This window comes from Salvelinus fontinalis, chromosome 3, assembly GCF_029448725.1.
Source record: "Salvelinus fontinalis isolate EN_2023a chromosome 3, ASM2944872v1, whole genome shotgun sequence".
NCBI classification, from domain to species: domain Eukaryota; kingdom Metazoa; phylum Chordata; class Actinopteri; order Salmoniformes; family Salmonidae; genus Salvelinus; species Salvelinus fontinalis.
The window spans coordinates 27,249,426-27,265,325 of record NC_074667.1 but is presented as its reverse complement, the minus strand read 5'-3'; the positions used below and the strand labels follow the sequence as shown (position 1 = coordinate 27,265,325).

Here is a 15,900-nt window from a genome sequence, read left to right as displayed (position 1 = left end):
CAAACATTTCGCTACACCTGCAATAACATCTGCTAAATATGTGTATGTGACCAATACAATTTGATTTGAGTATATACACTGAATGTCCAAAACATTAGGAACACCTACCTAATATTGAGTTGTACCCCCTTTTGCACTCATGTAACGGATGTGAAATGGCTAGCTAGTTAGCGGGTACGCGCTAATAGCGTTTCAATCGGTTACGTCACTTGCTCTGAGACTTGAAGTAGGGTTTCCCCTTGCTCTGCAAGGGCCGCGGTTTTTGTGGAGCGATGGGTAACGATGCTTCGTGGGTGACCATTGTTGATGTGTGCAGAGGGTCCCTGGTTCGCGCCCTGGTTGGGGCGAGGGGACGGTCTAAAGTTATACTGTTACACTCAGAACAGCCTCAATCCGTCAGGGCATGAACTGAAAGCGTTCCACAGAGATACTGGACCATGTTGACTCCAATGCTTCCCACAGTTTTACTAAGTTGGCTGGATGTCCTTTGGGTGGTGTACCATTGTTGATACACACGGGAAACTGTTTGTAGCGTTGCAGTTCTTGACACACTCAAACCGGTACCCCTGGCACCTACTACCATATCCTGTTCAAAGGGAATTAAATATTTTGTATTTCCCGTTCACCCTCTGAATGGTACACATACACAATCAATTGTTTTAATGTTTAAAAATCCTTATTTAATCTGTATTCTCCCCTTTGTCTACACTGACTGAAGTGGATTTAACAAGTGACATCAAATACACTCGTAGAAAAAAAGGTGCTATCTAGAACCTAAAAGGGTTCTTTGGCTGTCCCCACAGGACAACCATTTGAAGAACCCTTTTGGGGTCCACAGAGGGTTCTACATGGAACCCAAAATGGTTCTACCTGTAACGACAAAGGGTTCTCCTATGGGGACAGCCAAATAACCCTTTTGGAACCCTTTCTTTCTAAGGGTGCAAGGGATCATAGCTTTCACCTGGATTCACCTGGTTAGTCATGGAACGAGCAGGTGCTCCCGAATGTCCTAAGTATAGTCAGTGTATTTTCTGAGGCAGAATACGTGAGCAGTAGTAATAGAACTCTCCTGTAGGTGGAAACGTCTGCACGGGCAAAAATAGCACTGTCATGCAAGTTTCATCTCAACAGAGATTGGCGCAGCGCCATTGAGAAATAAGAACTGAATAACTGTAGAACTCAACTGATTTAATAGAATATAACATTTTTCTATTGCATTCTATTGAACAGAATACAATTTATATTATCAAGAACAAGCACGTTTGCTACTTATAGCTGTTCACTTTTAGGTTATAATTTGCTGGCTGTTCTATTCCATTCCAATCTACTCTATTTGGTTATTTTCTATTCTATTCTACTGCACTTAACTCAAATGAATAGAATGTAGGCTAAAATATATTTTAGTCCATCAAGAACAAGCAATTAGCCTACTTATCAGTGATCATTTGAATGCTGTTCCATTCTATTCTACACATGTAAGTGCAATTGAATGGAAAACAATACAATAGAATAGGCAATTATCCTAGTGATTCCTTTTCGGAAATAATTTGCAGGTTTCTGCCGGGGCACAGAGGGTGCGCCTTGTAGGCTTCGCCTTGTAGGCTTCTCGTCCTTCACGGGAGCCCGTAGCGTCATGCAGAGGATGGGAGGACACGGCGAGTGGTGTGGTCCATTACAACCCGTGTCACAGAGGCTGAAAGGTAGCGCCTAAAAACGCGCGTATTTATTGGATACGTGTTGTTGCTAGGGGCGTGGGTTTGAGTCTTAAAATTGGCCTGTCTCCTTGCCATAGAAAGTGTAATTCGAGAGAGACATGGCACAAATACTGTCCGAACGAACGGTGAGATGCTCTGAGCACATGCTCTGGGAGAAAACTGTGCCGCAGTGAGCAACCAATTTGATCTGATCAGCGCTTTTACTCCGCACCCGGACACCGCTCAACAGAGGAACTGCCCCCCCAGCGGAGTGCTGCGCATAGGGGGCGATGCAATGGGGGCGATGCTGTGATGTGGAGGTCACACTTCTCTGACTTCATTCTGCTTTTCAAACGATAAATAACCGTAATACATGCGCAATAAACAGCTACTGGATCGACTAGCCTACGATTACAGTGGTCACAGCTGCTCACCTGACAGTTGCATGTGATGGGTATTTTGAGTGATTAGAGAGAAACAGGGAACTATCCTTGCCCGACAACCGTGAGTGTTCATCGTAGCAGTTCTACCTACCACGAGTTCTACAGCCTACACTGTAACCAATTCGATCAGTTGATGAAACAAAGTCGCAATAAACGAAGGCTTTACCGAAACTGCATATGATAGCAATTAATTACAATTGTAATGTATTAATGCAACATTTCAATTGGCTGTTTGGCTGGCTGGCTGGCTTGATTTAATGATACGATGAGCCGTATTAAATCACGCAGTGGCACCATTGCGACTGTTTTAAGAGTTATTGTCGTTATTAATTGCCGTTTTATAAATATGCTAGATATCTCAAGTGAGATTGGTTTAAGGGATTGTATAGCTGCCTAACTGCGTCAGTACATGCGAACGTTGCAGGTAGCCTATGCACACCCTCACTGCTGGGGAAGGACCATGAAAGCAGTAGCCTCTGAATGTCACCGATAACTGTCTAAATATTTCCCGGGGATGGATTCCGGGGATGACTCGGGCTCGGACGCGCCACTTGGATCGACATTCTCCTCGGTTCCCAATTTAGACTCTGACACCAACGCCAACATCCGTATCTATGAGAACGGTGGAGAGCGGAATGTTGACAACATGGAAACTGCAGCGCTGAGAGGGGCAAGCGACCCGAGCGCGTACCCCTTGTCGGATTATCGGGGACTGGTCCGTCAGAGGTTTATTCGCAGAAGTTTGTGGTTTTCCGACGCGGACGACCAAGCGTTGGATGCGCCAGAATGCGTCAACAGTACTCCAATGCTCAGCGTCCACCTGCGCACCATCGTGGACCGAACCCGCGCGCTCGGACCTCGCGTGGCTTTCCAGGTCCAGGAGAGCTCGAGCACCGAGAGCCAAGTGGGGCAGAAGGACAGTGCGACTGAGAGTGTGAGCGCGGATGAAGAGAAGGAGAGGAGCGAGGCCGAGCCAAAACCAGACGATGCAGCTGCACCGTCGCCTGATACCACCGAGAAAGCGGGGATTGACGAGAACGAGGATGAGAACGAGATAAAAGCCGTGTCCACCTCACCCGGGGGCCGGTTTCTCAAGTTCGATACTGAGATCGGGAGAGGGTCATTTAAGACCGTCTACAAGGGTCTGGACACAGACACCTGGGTAGAAGTTGCTTGGTGTGAACTCCAGGTAATTGAATAGGACTCCTTGGTTTACACTTTAAGTTACTAACTCCATTATAATGTCTAATTGTTTGGAACTAGAAAAATCCTTCTGAATACATTTATATCCTGATGATAAGTTCTTACACTGCAGCATGAACGTCATAACTATTTTATGAAGCTGTAATAACACCTGCTCTTATGGCTGCCCAAGGTGCCCATATAACATTTTGCACTAAATGTGGCAATTGTTAGCATTAACTAAGCTGAATTCCTCCCAGACTTTTTTTGTTGTTGTTGGTTATGAGGGCCTTGGTCATGAAACCGTGGTCTATTATGAGGCCTATGATACCACTGCACAGACACACGGACAGAAACGACGTGTTGCATTTCAAAGCGTTATGGTAGATTGCCACCACTTGAACCTGTGCTAGTTCAGACGAGACAGAGTGGAGGCTGGTAGTGCTGATGATGGGACGCCAGTTGTGATGACGGGTTATCAGGTTTGCACCGCCTGTCCCTCCCTCCACCCACACACGAAAGCAGACCCCGTCACCATTGTGTTTAATACAACTCTGTGATGTACATTTTCAGCGGACTGAAAAAAGTTCCGTCATCTTTCTGCACATCAGTTCTGGATTGGGTCCATTTGCAGTCAATGAGAGGTTTGTGTACTGCTGCATACGAGCGTTTCAGGGTGTCGCCAAATGAGCTGAGAGAGGAGTTTAGTGTCGGAGCAGAGACGGGTGAAAGAGAGAGAGACTCGGCTAGTCCACTGAGATGATCGTATACCGGCATTTTAGAAGTTCCACTAAAATGTGGATGGATGGACGTGGTAATTTAACAATCCACAACCTACTATTTGCACCATGCCAGCCATTAGGTCATGCTATGAATACACTGTTTCAGTGTACAGGTAGGTGAGTCAGAGTCTGTGTTTGTGGTTCCGGAACTAAGCCAAGGGAAGGCAAGAGGGAGATATTCAGTATTTCAGACACATAGAGGCGAGAGGGTTTTTTGTTATGGAGCTGATGCAGCATTTCTCAGTGTTAGACCCAGGAGCGGAGAGATGGTGTTTTTAGGAACAGTTTTAGCCCGGAGCCCCCTCATTGTTTAGGTTCCCCTGGGGAAGTCAGGCACGAATATCATACTGTACCTCCAAGACATGCTAACCTCTCCTAACTTTCTCACTCATCATTATTCACGATTCATTCATGATTATCCGTAATCACGGTAGCATCCAGGTTAATGTAGAAGTGTTTAGAAACATATTCTATTCTTATTTACAATAAAAGTGACAGCAAAATTGCACAATACATTATTTACCAATTTGGGCTCCATATAATCTGAAATACAACCAAAACAAACTGAAAATGCATCCATCAAATTTGTATAGTCACAGTCTTGATGTAGTCATTGAGTGCTAGGAATATGGGATGAAAATACTACACTTTTCACTACTTTTATAGACATTTAAGTGAATTTGTCCAAATACTTTTGGTTTCCTAAAATGGAGGGACTACATACAAATAGTGCTGCAGTTTCTAAACAGTTGAATCAATATGAATGAAAATACCCTCAAAATGAATCGGACCGTCTGTAATTTAACCTCATAGTCATTGTAAAATTTCAAATCCAAAGTGCTGGGAGTACAGAGCCAAAACAACAAACAATTTGTCACTGTCCCAATACTTTCTGACCTCACTATATAAAGAGAGATAGAAAAGAGAGTGATACAGAGATACTGAAAGATGAGCCAGATGAAAGAGAATGAGAGAGCAAAATAAGGATGGATTGAGTGAAAAATAATTTGAAAAAGACAAAGGGTTACAGCCATCTGCAGAAATACACCAATGTACACATTCATTTAGTACATCAACTGATCATATGGATGTGTTTCCCTCTCTCTCTGTCCCCATCTCTGGGTCAGACAGACTTACCAGGTCCTGATCATCTCGGATCAGTGGATGATGCAACATGATTCAGGGAAAAACTGCCAGCTGCCAGTGTTTCTGATCAGCTGAGGATACAGTTCTACACACACGCAAACAAACGTTCCACTCCGCACGTCTCCACATCATGTGGACAGGCTGATGGGCTGATAGTACAGCATACTAAACTAAACGACAGCCTATCCCCTGGGGCGTTACTGGGCAGATCTGTCTGGAGAGGCTAAACCTGCTGATGCAAGCGCTCCCTTCTGCAGAGATTGAGAGAGAGGGAGACAGAAAGAGAGAGAGAGCGGGAAAGAGGGAGAGGGAAAGAGGGGGAGTGTGCGCCTGTGCGGGTCAGTTGGGGATAAGCAGTGATCGGCTCTGGCTTGGTGTGTATCGGGGACAGTAAAGCTATGCGTCTTATATCATAGCTCATTGCTGTTATGCTGGGTCTCACCCATTCCATTAGAGCAGAGTGCTAATATAGCTTCTCTGTCTTCTTTCGCAATGACAAAGCTCAGTAAGGCAGGCAGATGCTGTAACTGCCACGCCCTGCCTGGGGGGGAAAAAATCCATAGACTGCCACAGGATCCTTAGATAGATCCGAGCAGTTCCCACTCCCCAGTTAACCTCCTTCCAGAATAGGATCCTGAAAAATGTGTTGTGTAGGAAACAGTATGGACAATTAAGGACATGCTTACTAGGCTAGCATCTGTTTACCAACATGTTAGATATACGGATATACGACAGCTTAGGTCGCTATGGGCTTTAGGTGAAATGCGACTCTGCACCTTCCTCCAATAATCCATGCTGGTGAATGGACATAATGTGAACATTCTTTATTACTGCCATCTGGAAATCTGTAACACTATATGCACACGCTTCCCAGAAGAAAAAGTGTGTGTGTTTGAGAGAGAGTGTGTGTGTTTAAGAGCGAGTGTGTGTGTGTGTGTATGTCTTTGCCACTCAGTATCTCAGTATTGTTGCATCCCTCTGCGTCCCTTTGACGCTTCTCTCTGAGTCTCAGTGGGTATTTGTTCATGTGTACTGTGGCCATGGTATCTCATTGCTGTATGCTGCGGTCCCCTCTTCTCCATAACTGTTTAGTGGTTATTTGTGTCATGTACACAGTACACAGGTGTGTATAATGTACATGTGTATACTGTCTGTATACTGTAAATAGCGTGAAGATTTTATATATGTTTGTATATGTATGTAGGAGTATGAATCTTGTTACAGACAAGATTTTGGGTTCATCTTTCGTTTTGTGGGTCTCATGATTCAAGGCTGTGACTGAAGTGTATTCCTGTGTGCGTGTGCGTGTGTGTGTGTGCGCGCCCAGGCCAGGGTTGTCTAAGGTTTCTACCAGACTGTCCTGAGTGGAACAGAGATGTAGAGGATCTTTACTGTCAGCTGTTTCACTATTTAAAGAGAAGAAGAGGGCCAAAATATTGATCCACAGTAAACTCCATCACCCAGAGGCTGTATAGCCAAAGACACAGGTGTTACATTCAGCCTCTCCTCCCTACAGCTGTGGAAGACATCCTCGTTCTTAGTATAGAGTCTATATCTGCTTCACAACACCTTTGTAACCAAGCAAGACTCTGATCCCACTTCTGACATCACCACATATCATTCAAGTAGACATCTTAACTGAACATCGTGCTTTCACAAGAGGACATCACCTATGGCATCATGTCCAGATCACACTGCATGTTTTATACATGGCTGTTACGAGAAGAAGGATTCCCACCACTGCGCTTTCCTCACTCAAAACATCACACTTGTGTTCACTCCGAGTCTTTTCCCTGTCTTCATTTTGCAGCGGTGGCCGACCGCTGCTAAATCGTTTCCACCGCTCCAAAAGATATGCCATTTAAAAAAATATATATATTTCTGCCGAGACATACTTCGGCAATTAAGCCATTTTTATACTTCCCCATAGTCATATGAACTCAGGGATACCATTTTTATGTCTCTGCATGCAGTTGGAAGGAAGTTTATAACTCGTGTTATGGAAACAGCTACCTTTGCCACCGCTGCTGAAAAGAAAAAATCTTATGGGAAATTCATAGCATTACTCCCAAACATGGCCCACAGGAGTCCTACAGTACATTCATGGGTTTCTAGACCAATCACATAACTGTTGAGACACTGGAATAATCTCATTGTCTCCCCTTTCTTCTCATAGGACCGTAAGCTGACCAAAGCAGAGCGTCAGAGGTTTAAGGAGGAGGCAGAGATGTTGAAGGGTCTTCAGCACCCCAACATTGTACGTTTCTACGACTTCTGGGAGTCACCGGTCAAAGGAAGGAAGTGCATCGTTCTGGTGACAGAGCTCATGACCTCAGGGACACTAAAAACGTGAGACAAACACAACCAGCAGCATCCTCCCTCCCGCTCTCCCTATCACACAACACTGCTGAGCTTAACATTAAACAAGGGCAGGCAAAACCTCCTAAACTGTTCTTATGAAATGAAAAATAGTAACTTTCCAAAATGGGAAATTCCACTGGTGTCAGTGGAAAGTTTTCATTGTATAAATTAGTTCATCCACAGTTTGACAACTTAATTGGGCAAACTAAAAGTTGAATGATAGTTGTTCTTATCAGATGGATTGTAGTGGTCATGATGATGACAATTATGATGATGATAATCATGATGCTGCTGATGATGATGGTCTGCTCTTCATCCTCCAGCAGTGGAGGCTCCTCAGAGGAGAAAGGGGAGGACCATCCTCAGTGAATTTGATAAAATCAAAATAGTGAAACATTTTAAAGTTATCCTTTTTAGATAAAACTATACAAAAATATGAAAATGTCATCAAATAATTCATTAAAACACACTGTTTTGCTATGAAGGCCTACATTAGCCTCAGCAGCACTCTGTAGGGTAGCAGCACAGTGTAGGCGGAGGAAAGCTAGCTTATGTCCTCCTCTGGGTACATTGACTTCAATACAAAACCTAGGAGGCTCATGGTTCTCACCCCCTTCCATAGACTTACACAGTAATTATGACAGCTTCTGGAGGATGTCCTCCAACCTATATGAGCTCCTGCAGCATGAACTGGCATGTTGTCCACCCAATCAAAAGATCAGAGAATGAATCTAGTACTGAGAGCGTAAGCTACAGCTAGCTAGCACTTCGGTGCATACCATATGGCGAGTAGTTGACTTAAAGAGAGAGAAAGATAACAGTTTAACAATTCTGATAGAGAGAGCGGGAGAAAGGGAGAGAGAGCTATATTTAGTTGTATTTTTTAAACTTTCACTTTCACTTAGATGGGAAATACAGCTAGCTAGTTTAGTCTACTCAAATACCCGGCTCACACAGAGAGTGGTGTTATGTTAGCTAGCTGGCTATGGCTATCCAACACTGGAACTCTTTCAAGTCAAGGTAAGCTTTTGATTTAATGATTTTTTTTGCCACCGGGCCCACCGGTGTAACTACTAAACTGCCTTCTGACTGTACCGATTGTAGCGAGTTTACTAACGCGTTAGTTCTAGTAGTTCTAGTTGACTATGATGTTACAACAATGTAGGCTGTGTGTAGCGGTTAGCGGTCATAATGAAGGTTTGGCTTGGAAAGGTTTTTTCGCCTGGTCACAGGCAGCTGATGTGTACTGAAGTCCACAAGTGAAGGGAAAAGGTGAGAGGAGGAGAGCGCATAGATAGTTGAAAGAAGGAATTAGTTATACAACGAGCAAAGTGATCATGCTGTTTCTATGTGGCTGCTGTGAAAGTGAACTGTTTGCGTGTGATCAGGGGTGTATTCATTCCGCCGATTCTGTTGAAAAACATTTCTTAAACAGAAAAAAGAAACGTAACGAAACGGGGACAAACATACCTGAATTTGTCCAATAGAAACTCATTTGCAACTGTTGGATTAATGATTACACCCTAGATCAGCTAAATGCAGCCAAGAGTGTGCAAGGCGGTATTGAATGTGTCACTGTCTGTCACATTGATTACTCAAAATTATTTCGACCTGTGCACTCACGCTGTAAACTTTCATTCATTGATAGGTTGTAGAAGCCTCATGATGGGTACAGGGAAAATTTGATTATTATGCAGTAGCCTAAACCTATCGATGATACATTGAGCTGGGTGAATGGAATATGAATGACAGTCATCCAACATGCTGTAATAGAAATAAGGCCATGCTCCTAAAAAAAAAAGAAGAAGAATCATCCTCCCTCATCTTAAATGGCTCCGACCGCCACTGTCCTCCAGGTATCTGAAGCGGTTTAAGGTGATGAAGCCTAAGGTTCTGAGGAGCTGGTGTAGACAGATCCTGAAGGGGCTCCACTTCCTCCACACCAGGGACCCTCCCATCATCCACAGGGACCTGAAGTGTGACAACATCTTCATCACCGGCCCCACCGGCTCCGTCAAGATCGGGGACCTGGGATTGGCTACCCTCAAGAGGGCCTCCTTTGCCAAGAGTGTCATTGGTGAGGAATTACACATGCTCTTTCATGCTCTGCTTGGAAGGGTCGTAAACACGTCATCTGTAAAAGGGTATGGAATCTATACTGTAACTGTGTACTTAATGGATTGTGACAGTACCTTAGCCTTGACTCTACTTGAGACCTGGAAGGCTGTTTCTGAATTCATTGATCCTCTTTTGGATGGGTATACATCATGTGAGATAGCTTAGCATGTTTATCATATTTGTGTGAGTGTGTGTCAGTGTGTTAGGGAGAGATCCTTGTTTCTTTCAAGAGGGAGCCCTGTAACTCTTGTGAACCTTTTGATGTTTGCTTTTGCCTTCTCCCCTGACCTCTGTCCTCCCAGGCACCCCAGAGTTTATGGCCCCTGAGATGTATGAGGAGCACTATGACGAGGCGGTGGACGTCTATGCCTTTGGCATGTGTATGTTGGAGATGGCCACCTCAGAATACCCTTACTCCGAGTGCCAGAACGCCGCTCAGATCTACCGCAAAGTCACCAGCGTGAGTTTAGCGAGTCCAGCACAATACTGTCTATCACCCACACCGTGCTGGCACCTATGTTTTCCCCCACCAGCACTAAGTCACCCATCTCATCGCGATCGCCAATGTTTACTTACTAGCACTCACAGCAAAGCCATGAAGATCTATAATTCAGTCTATACTCCAAAAGGTTACCACAGTGATGTGAGATGCTACTGCTTACAACAAAACTACTAAAAGCACAGGTACAGTCACTCAAATGAGTTAAAGTGAAATACCAAACGAGATGATCAAAATTCTCTCTCTGCTGCTTTAAAAAAGAAAGAAAGAGTTGTTGCAGTGTGCTTTTTGAGGTACAACAACAACCCAGAGGAATGTACAGTGCAGAGGTGTAAACGGAAGTGAACCATCACATTTTCAGAAATAGTTTGCAGTTCTTTCAACAAGGATAAATAAGATTTTTATGACTTATGGAGAGCATGCCTGTATTTCAAAATGCACCTTGTTCCCTACAGTGCACTACTTTTGATTGTCTTTTGGTCAAAAGTAGTGCACTGCATAGGGAATAGGGTGCCTTTTGGGACGTAGCCCCCCATTCATTTCTTCACATTTCATCATAAAACAAGAAAAGCTCCATTCGTCCCGCCACAACTTTCCTCTCTAGAGTAGAGTAACGGCAGCTGAGGCAGCTCATCACTTCTCATTGGAGTGGAGTAGACGACATGTCACCACGGGGAGTCTGTTCTTTAACGGGGTGGGACATTTGTTAGCCGTCTTACTCCCGTCACAAAGAACGAAGGTCACACACTCTGTGTGTTATTTTTGTGACACTCTGACTCAGTGAGAAATGGTATTTGTGGACTCCAGGACCAGTATCTGTCACACCTGGGGATCCAAATAAACACATTTGTTTTGTATTTGTCTTCAGGAAGATTGTTTTTGTTTTCCTTTCTGTGAGTGTCAGTGTCCGAATGTGTAATATATCCCATGACATTCTTCTTACGCCATACTGTGTGAGATGTCACGTAGAATATCCTTCCCATCCTGCATATTGTTGTTCTTTGTGTCTGGCACCTCCAGGGGGTGAAGCCTGCCAGCTATGATAAGATCAGTGACCCAGAGATTAAGGAGATCATCGGGGAGTGTATCTGCCATCGGCGGGAAGAGAGGTAAGTGGACCAAGTCAAGTCCATCTGTAAAGTCAAGTATGCCGGTAAAGTACTGAGCAGGTAGAGGGCATTAAATGGTCACAACCAACACATACACACGTGGGTATATCCATTTAAATTCAGTCACTTTTTGACAGCACCCCTTTTGATTTGAACAAAACCTTCCATACTATTTGCCCGTTGTAGAAGTGCTCAGAAAGTGACTTTTTGGGCCTGAATGCCAAAACATTCAAGAGATTAAGGTGCTCAAAGTTGAGGCATTTTGGATAACCCACCATGCTATGAGACGTCCATGTCATCATTACTGGAAAAGATCAACGGTTGAGATTGATATAACTTGAAAGCTTACAAACAGGATTGTCAAATTATTTCATAATTTCTTGAAAAAAACATGTGTTAATTCAAATGATAACATGTTTTCATCTTTAATGTCAATTATCAAAAAATGCGTGAAACTCCTATTTGTATTTCCTCCAACCGGTGGCGGGCACAAAGCGTATGATGATATAAAGAGGGTCTAAGCTACAACATATGCGAATATGAAAACAAATCTGAGTTTAGATAATTGACGTTAAAGGTACAAAATGACAGAATAAAAACATATAATAATCATTTATTTCAAAAAAGTTGAAAATGATTTGACAACCCTGCCTGTAATCTTTTAAACGATATCAATCTCAACCATTTATCTTTCCAGTGACGAAGACATGGACGTCTCATGGTATGGTGGGGTATGCAAAATGGGTCAACGTCGAGCACCTCCATCTCCCGAATGTTTAGGCATTCAGGTCCAAAATAATCATTCACATATCCTGTTGCTGCGGGATTATTGTCCTGCTGAAGCAGACTGGCTCAAATTAAGATCCTAGGTCTGCACTGTTGATGCTCCTATGTGTACTGACGTTTCGGATCAGTCATTCTGAGTGACACCGTAAACGTTCCACAGCACCGGCGTTGTGTGTGTGAACGTGCGTGTGTGTATACTTTTCTGTATGTTTGTTGTCTACAGGTACAGCATAAAGGACCTCTTGAACCATGCCTTCTTTGCCGAGGACACAGGCGTGAGGGTGGAGCTGGCCGAAGAGGACGATGGGAAAAAGAGTTCCATCGCCCTGAAGGTGTGGGTGGAGGATCCCAAGAAGCTGAAGGGGAAGTACAAAGATAGTGGTGCCATCGAGTTCACCTTTGACCTGGAGAAAGAGACCCCAGAGGGCGTGGCCCAGGAGATGGTGAGTAGCAGAGTAAAGGTCTTCACGGGTCCACCAGACCCGAAATTCCGAGATCCGACCCGGGCCCAAGCGGGTCGAAGTCCAAAATTCTGACCTTTGTCTCGGATCTAGGTTGGGTCTGATATAATTGCCATGGGACTCGGGTATGTGCAATTAAAATGGATTTACCAACTAGACCCGATTGGACCCGTCCTCTAGTAATTTAATCAGTGAGGTGATGAGAAAACGGTGCAAGCTTGTGATCTGTGTCACTCCATTTGCAATTTAAAACATAGCTTATGCCGGCCAGGTCCAGCTGAAACTTGTTCCGGCCGCTTACCTCGCGTACGTATGTTGCTGAGGAGAGAGAGAGAGCAAGAGAGAGTAGCCTTGGCCTAGGCTGCTGTTGATTGCGAAGATGGAGGCATTTTTCATTGAAGTAAAGCGAACGTTAGAGGAGAAAAGAGTACAGTGTAGAAGCTGAGAAAGGGAACGGACAGGTCGCTATTCAGGTTTGATGCAATTTTCTAACTTTTTATTTATTTTCGTTTATCATTATTTTATTATCATTATTATTATTATTATATCATTATTATTATTGTAGGCCTATTTATCCTAATCTAAACCAGTTCTTTAAGTATGCAAAAAGTTTTTTTTTTCATTATGTTGAGACATTTTCATTGGCTAAATTAAGTTCCAACTGTAGGCTAATCCTAATGTTCACCGCAATATAACAGCCTGTTCATATTTTCCCTATAAACACAGACTTTACTTACTTTTGATATTACTCTTATAAAGTTTAGAAACCTTTGTACAGGTTTGGTGGGGTGTGGCTATTATTAGGCTATAGCTGCAGGTCTATGAAGTTCAGTGAGCACCGATGCTCCCTCGGACGCCGACAGTTGAATTTGATATGACAGTTAAACTTGATATGTGACGAATGTTTTAGGACTACCAATGTTACTCCTATAATCTAACAATAGAATGCTTATCTTTATAAAAAAAACGATTGATTTAATCCTATCGGGTCAGGTAGGAAAGCCACGGATCCATTTCGGAACAAGTCCAACTGTTTGGACCCCGTGAAGACGTCTATAGCAGAGCCATATGTAGAGACTCTAAATGGCTGTGGTGAGCAGGGTTCACATTATCATGGCTCAGATCTGTCTTGCAGACACTGTTGGTGTATTTGCAGTACCAGTTGCAGAGTATGATATTTATGTTATGGAGTGAGAAATTATATGACTGTCCCCTAGATACCATTTATTTGATGAGCCTTAATCAATTTTTTTGTTTTATGATGAGTAAAATGTAGCATTTTACTTTAATCTAGCCATGTGGCATCCTCACGGAAAGCAACTCTGTCCTCTAGACTATGTATATATATATATGTGTATGTATATATATATGTATGTATATATATGTATATATATGTGTATATATATATGTATATGTGTATATATATGTATATGTATGTATATATATTTATATATATATGTATATGTATGTATGTGTATATATATGCATATATATGTATATATATATGTAAATATATATTCTAGAGGACAGAGTTGCTTATATATATATATATTTGGAGAACAGCAAAAACAAGCAAAAATGAACCCAACCATTATCACCTTGGCTGTTGTAGGTTCATTCACCTCAGTCGATCTACACTGAACAAAAATATAAACACAACATGTAAGGTGTTGGTCCCATGTTTCATGAGCTGAAACGCAAAAAAAACAACGTATTTCTCTCGAATTTTGTGCACAAATTTGTTTACATTCGTGTTAGTGAGCATTTCTCCTTTTCCAAGACAGGTGTGGCATATCAAAACGCTAATTAAACATAATGATCATTACACAGGTGCACTTTGTGCTGGGCACAATAATAAGCCACTCTAAAATGTGCAGGTTTGTCACACAACGCAATGCCACAGATGTCTCAAGTTTTGAGGGAGCGTGCAATTGGCATGCTGACTGCAGGAAGGTCCACCAGAGCTGTTGCCAGATCATTTTATGTTAATTTCTCTACCATAAGCCGCCTCCAACATCGTTTTAGAGAATTTGGCAGTACGTCCAAACAGCCTCACAACCGCAGACCATGTGTATGGCGTCGTGTGGGGGAGCGGTTTGCTCATGTCAATGTTGTGAACAGAGTGCCCCATGGTGGTGGTGGGGTTATGGTATGGGCAGGCATAAGCTATGGACAACGAACACAATTGCATTTTATCGATGGCAATTTGAATGCACAGAAATACTGTGACAAGTACCTGAGGCCCATTGTGAGGTCCATTTCTTATAAGGTATCTGTATTGCCAGTCATGTGAAATCCATAGATTAGGGCCTAATTAATATATTCCAATTTACTGATTTCCTCATATGAACTCAGTTAAATCTTAGACATTGTTGCATGTTGCGTTTATATTTTTGCTCAGTATACAAACACGTAGCCTATTAGCTATACAATTGTAATGTTATACCCCTGAAAGGGGGGAAATCTGAGAAATGATTCACACTGACACGTAGCATCAGCGGCTGTTCAATCAGTTGTAATGATGCAATGGATAAAATCATCAACTCTATACATAGATAGTTATTTTCTCAAATTACATAGTGTTCACATTTGTATTCCTAGGCATTACTAATCAAGCTCCACACAAACAGACATCAATGGAGCACACAGATGATCGTATTATCACATTCACATGAATTATTATGATATTACTTATGATTCTGTATTACTATCAGTGATGTAGTGGTAAAACGTGGGTAATGGGTAAACTATAACCTCCAGTGGGCGATTGAGATAAGACGAACAACCACAGATATAAACGAAAACGGATGACATTTTTAGAACTGTATCGCTTGCATTTTAATGCAGGTCTATGGGGATGATAGGCCATGTGGAGATGTTTCATATTGAAACATGTCTTCTTTTTTTAAGTTCCTAACTTGTTTGATAAGATTAGTACCAATTTTCTTAGGGGACTCCACATGGGGCCATGGCCCCAAGTTTGTGACCTACTGTAATAACCCCTCTCTCTGCTTGCTTCCGCTCGCTCTCTCTGTCTCCTCTACTTCCTCCTGAATGCGTTGCAGCCTGCCTCAGCCTCACCACTTAGTGCCACATCACCGTCTGTCTCAGTAGCCAACTCTCTGTAAAGCAAAGTTATTATGAGAACTTAATACCTTATTGTTTGCTCCTGCTGAAGTATGCTCCATTTAACACTAGCTTCTTACTTCATTCTTCTAGTTGGCTAAGTAATAGGTATACCTCCACTGTACTCACATCCTACCATACCCTTGTCTGTACATTATGCCTTGAATCTATTCTTCCGCGCCCAGAAATCTGC

At 42.9% G+C, this 15,900-nt stretch overlaps 1 protein-coding gene across 4 annotated transcripts in view; it reads left to right on the top strand.

Moving 5' to 3' along the window:
- Positions 1–1,630: 1,630 nt before the first annotated feature.
- The window catches only part of wnk2 (WNK lysine deficient protein kinase 2), a 63,430-nt gene continuing 49,160 nt past the window's right edge, over positions 1,631–15,900 (top strand). For all 4 annotated transcript variants that reach the window (XM_055910922.1, XM_055910916.1, XM_055910907.1 and 1 more), the window contains exons 1-6: positions 1,631–3,326; positions 7,424–7,596; positions 9,465–9,685; positions 10,029–10,186; positions 11,246–11,334; positions 12,344–12,563. In XM_055910922.1, the coding sequence (XP_055766897.1) occupies positions 2,652–3,326; positions 7,424–7,596; positions 9,465–9,685; positions 10,029–10,186; positions 11,246–11,334; positions 12,344–12,563 (1,536 nt within the window). In that variant the 5' untranslated portion in view covers positions 1,631–2,651. The remainder of the gene's footprint in view (positions 3,327–7,423; positions 7,597–9,464; positions 9,686–10,028; positions 10,187–11,245; positions 11,335–12,343; positions 12,564–15,900) is intronic.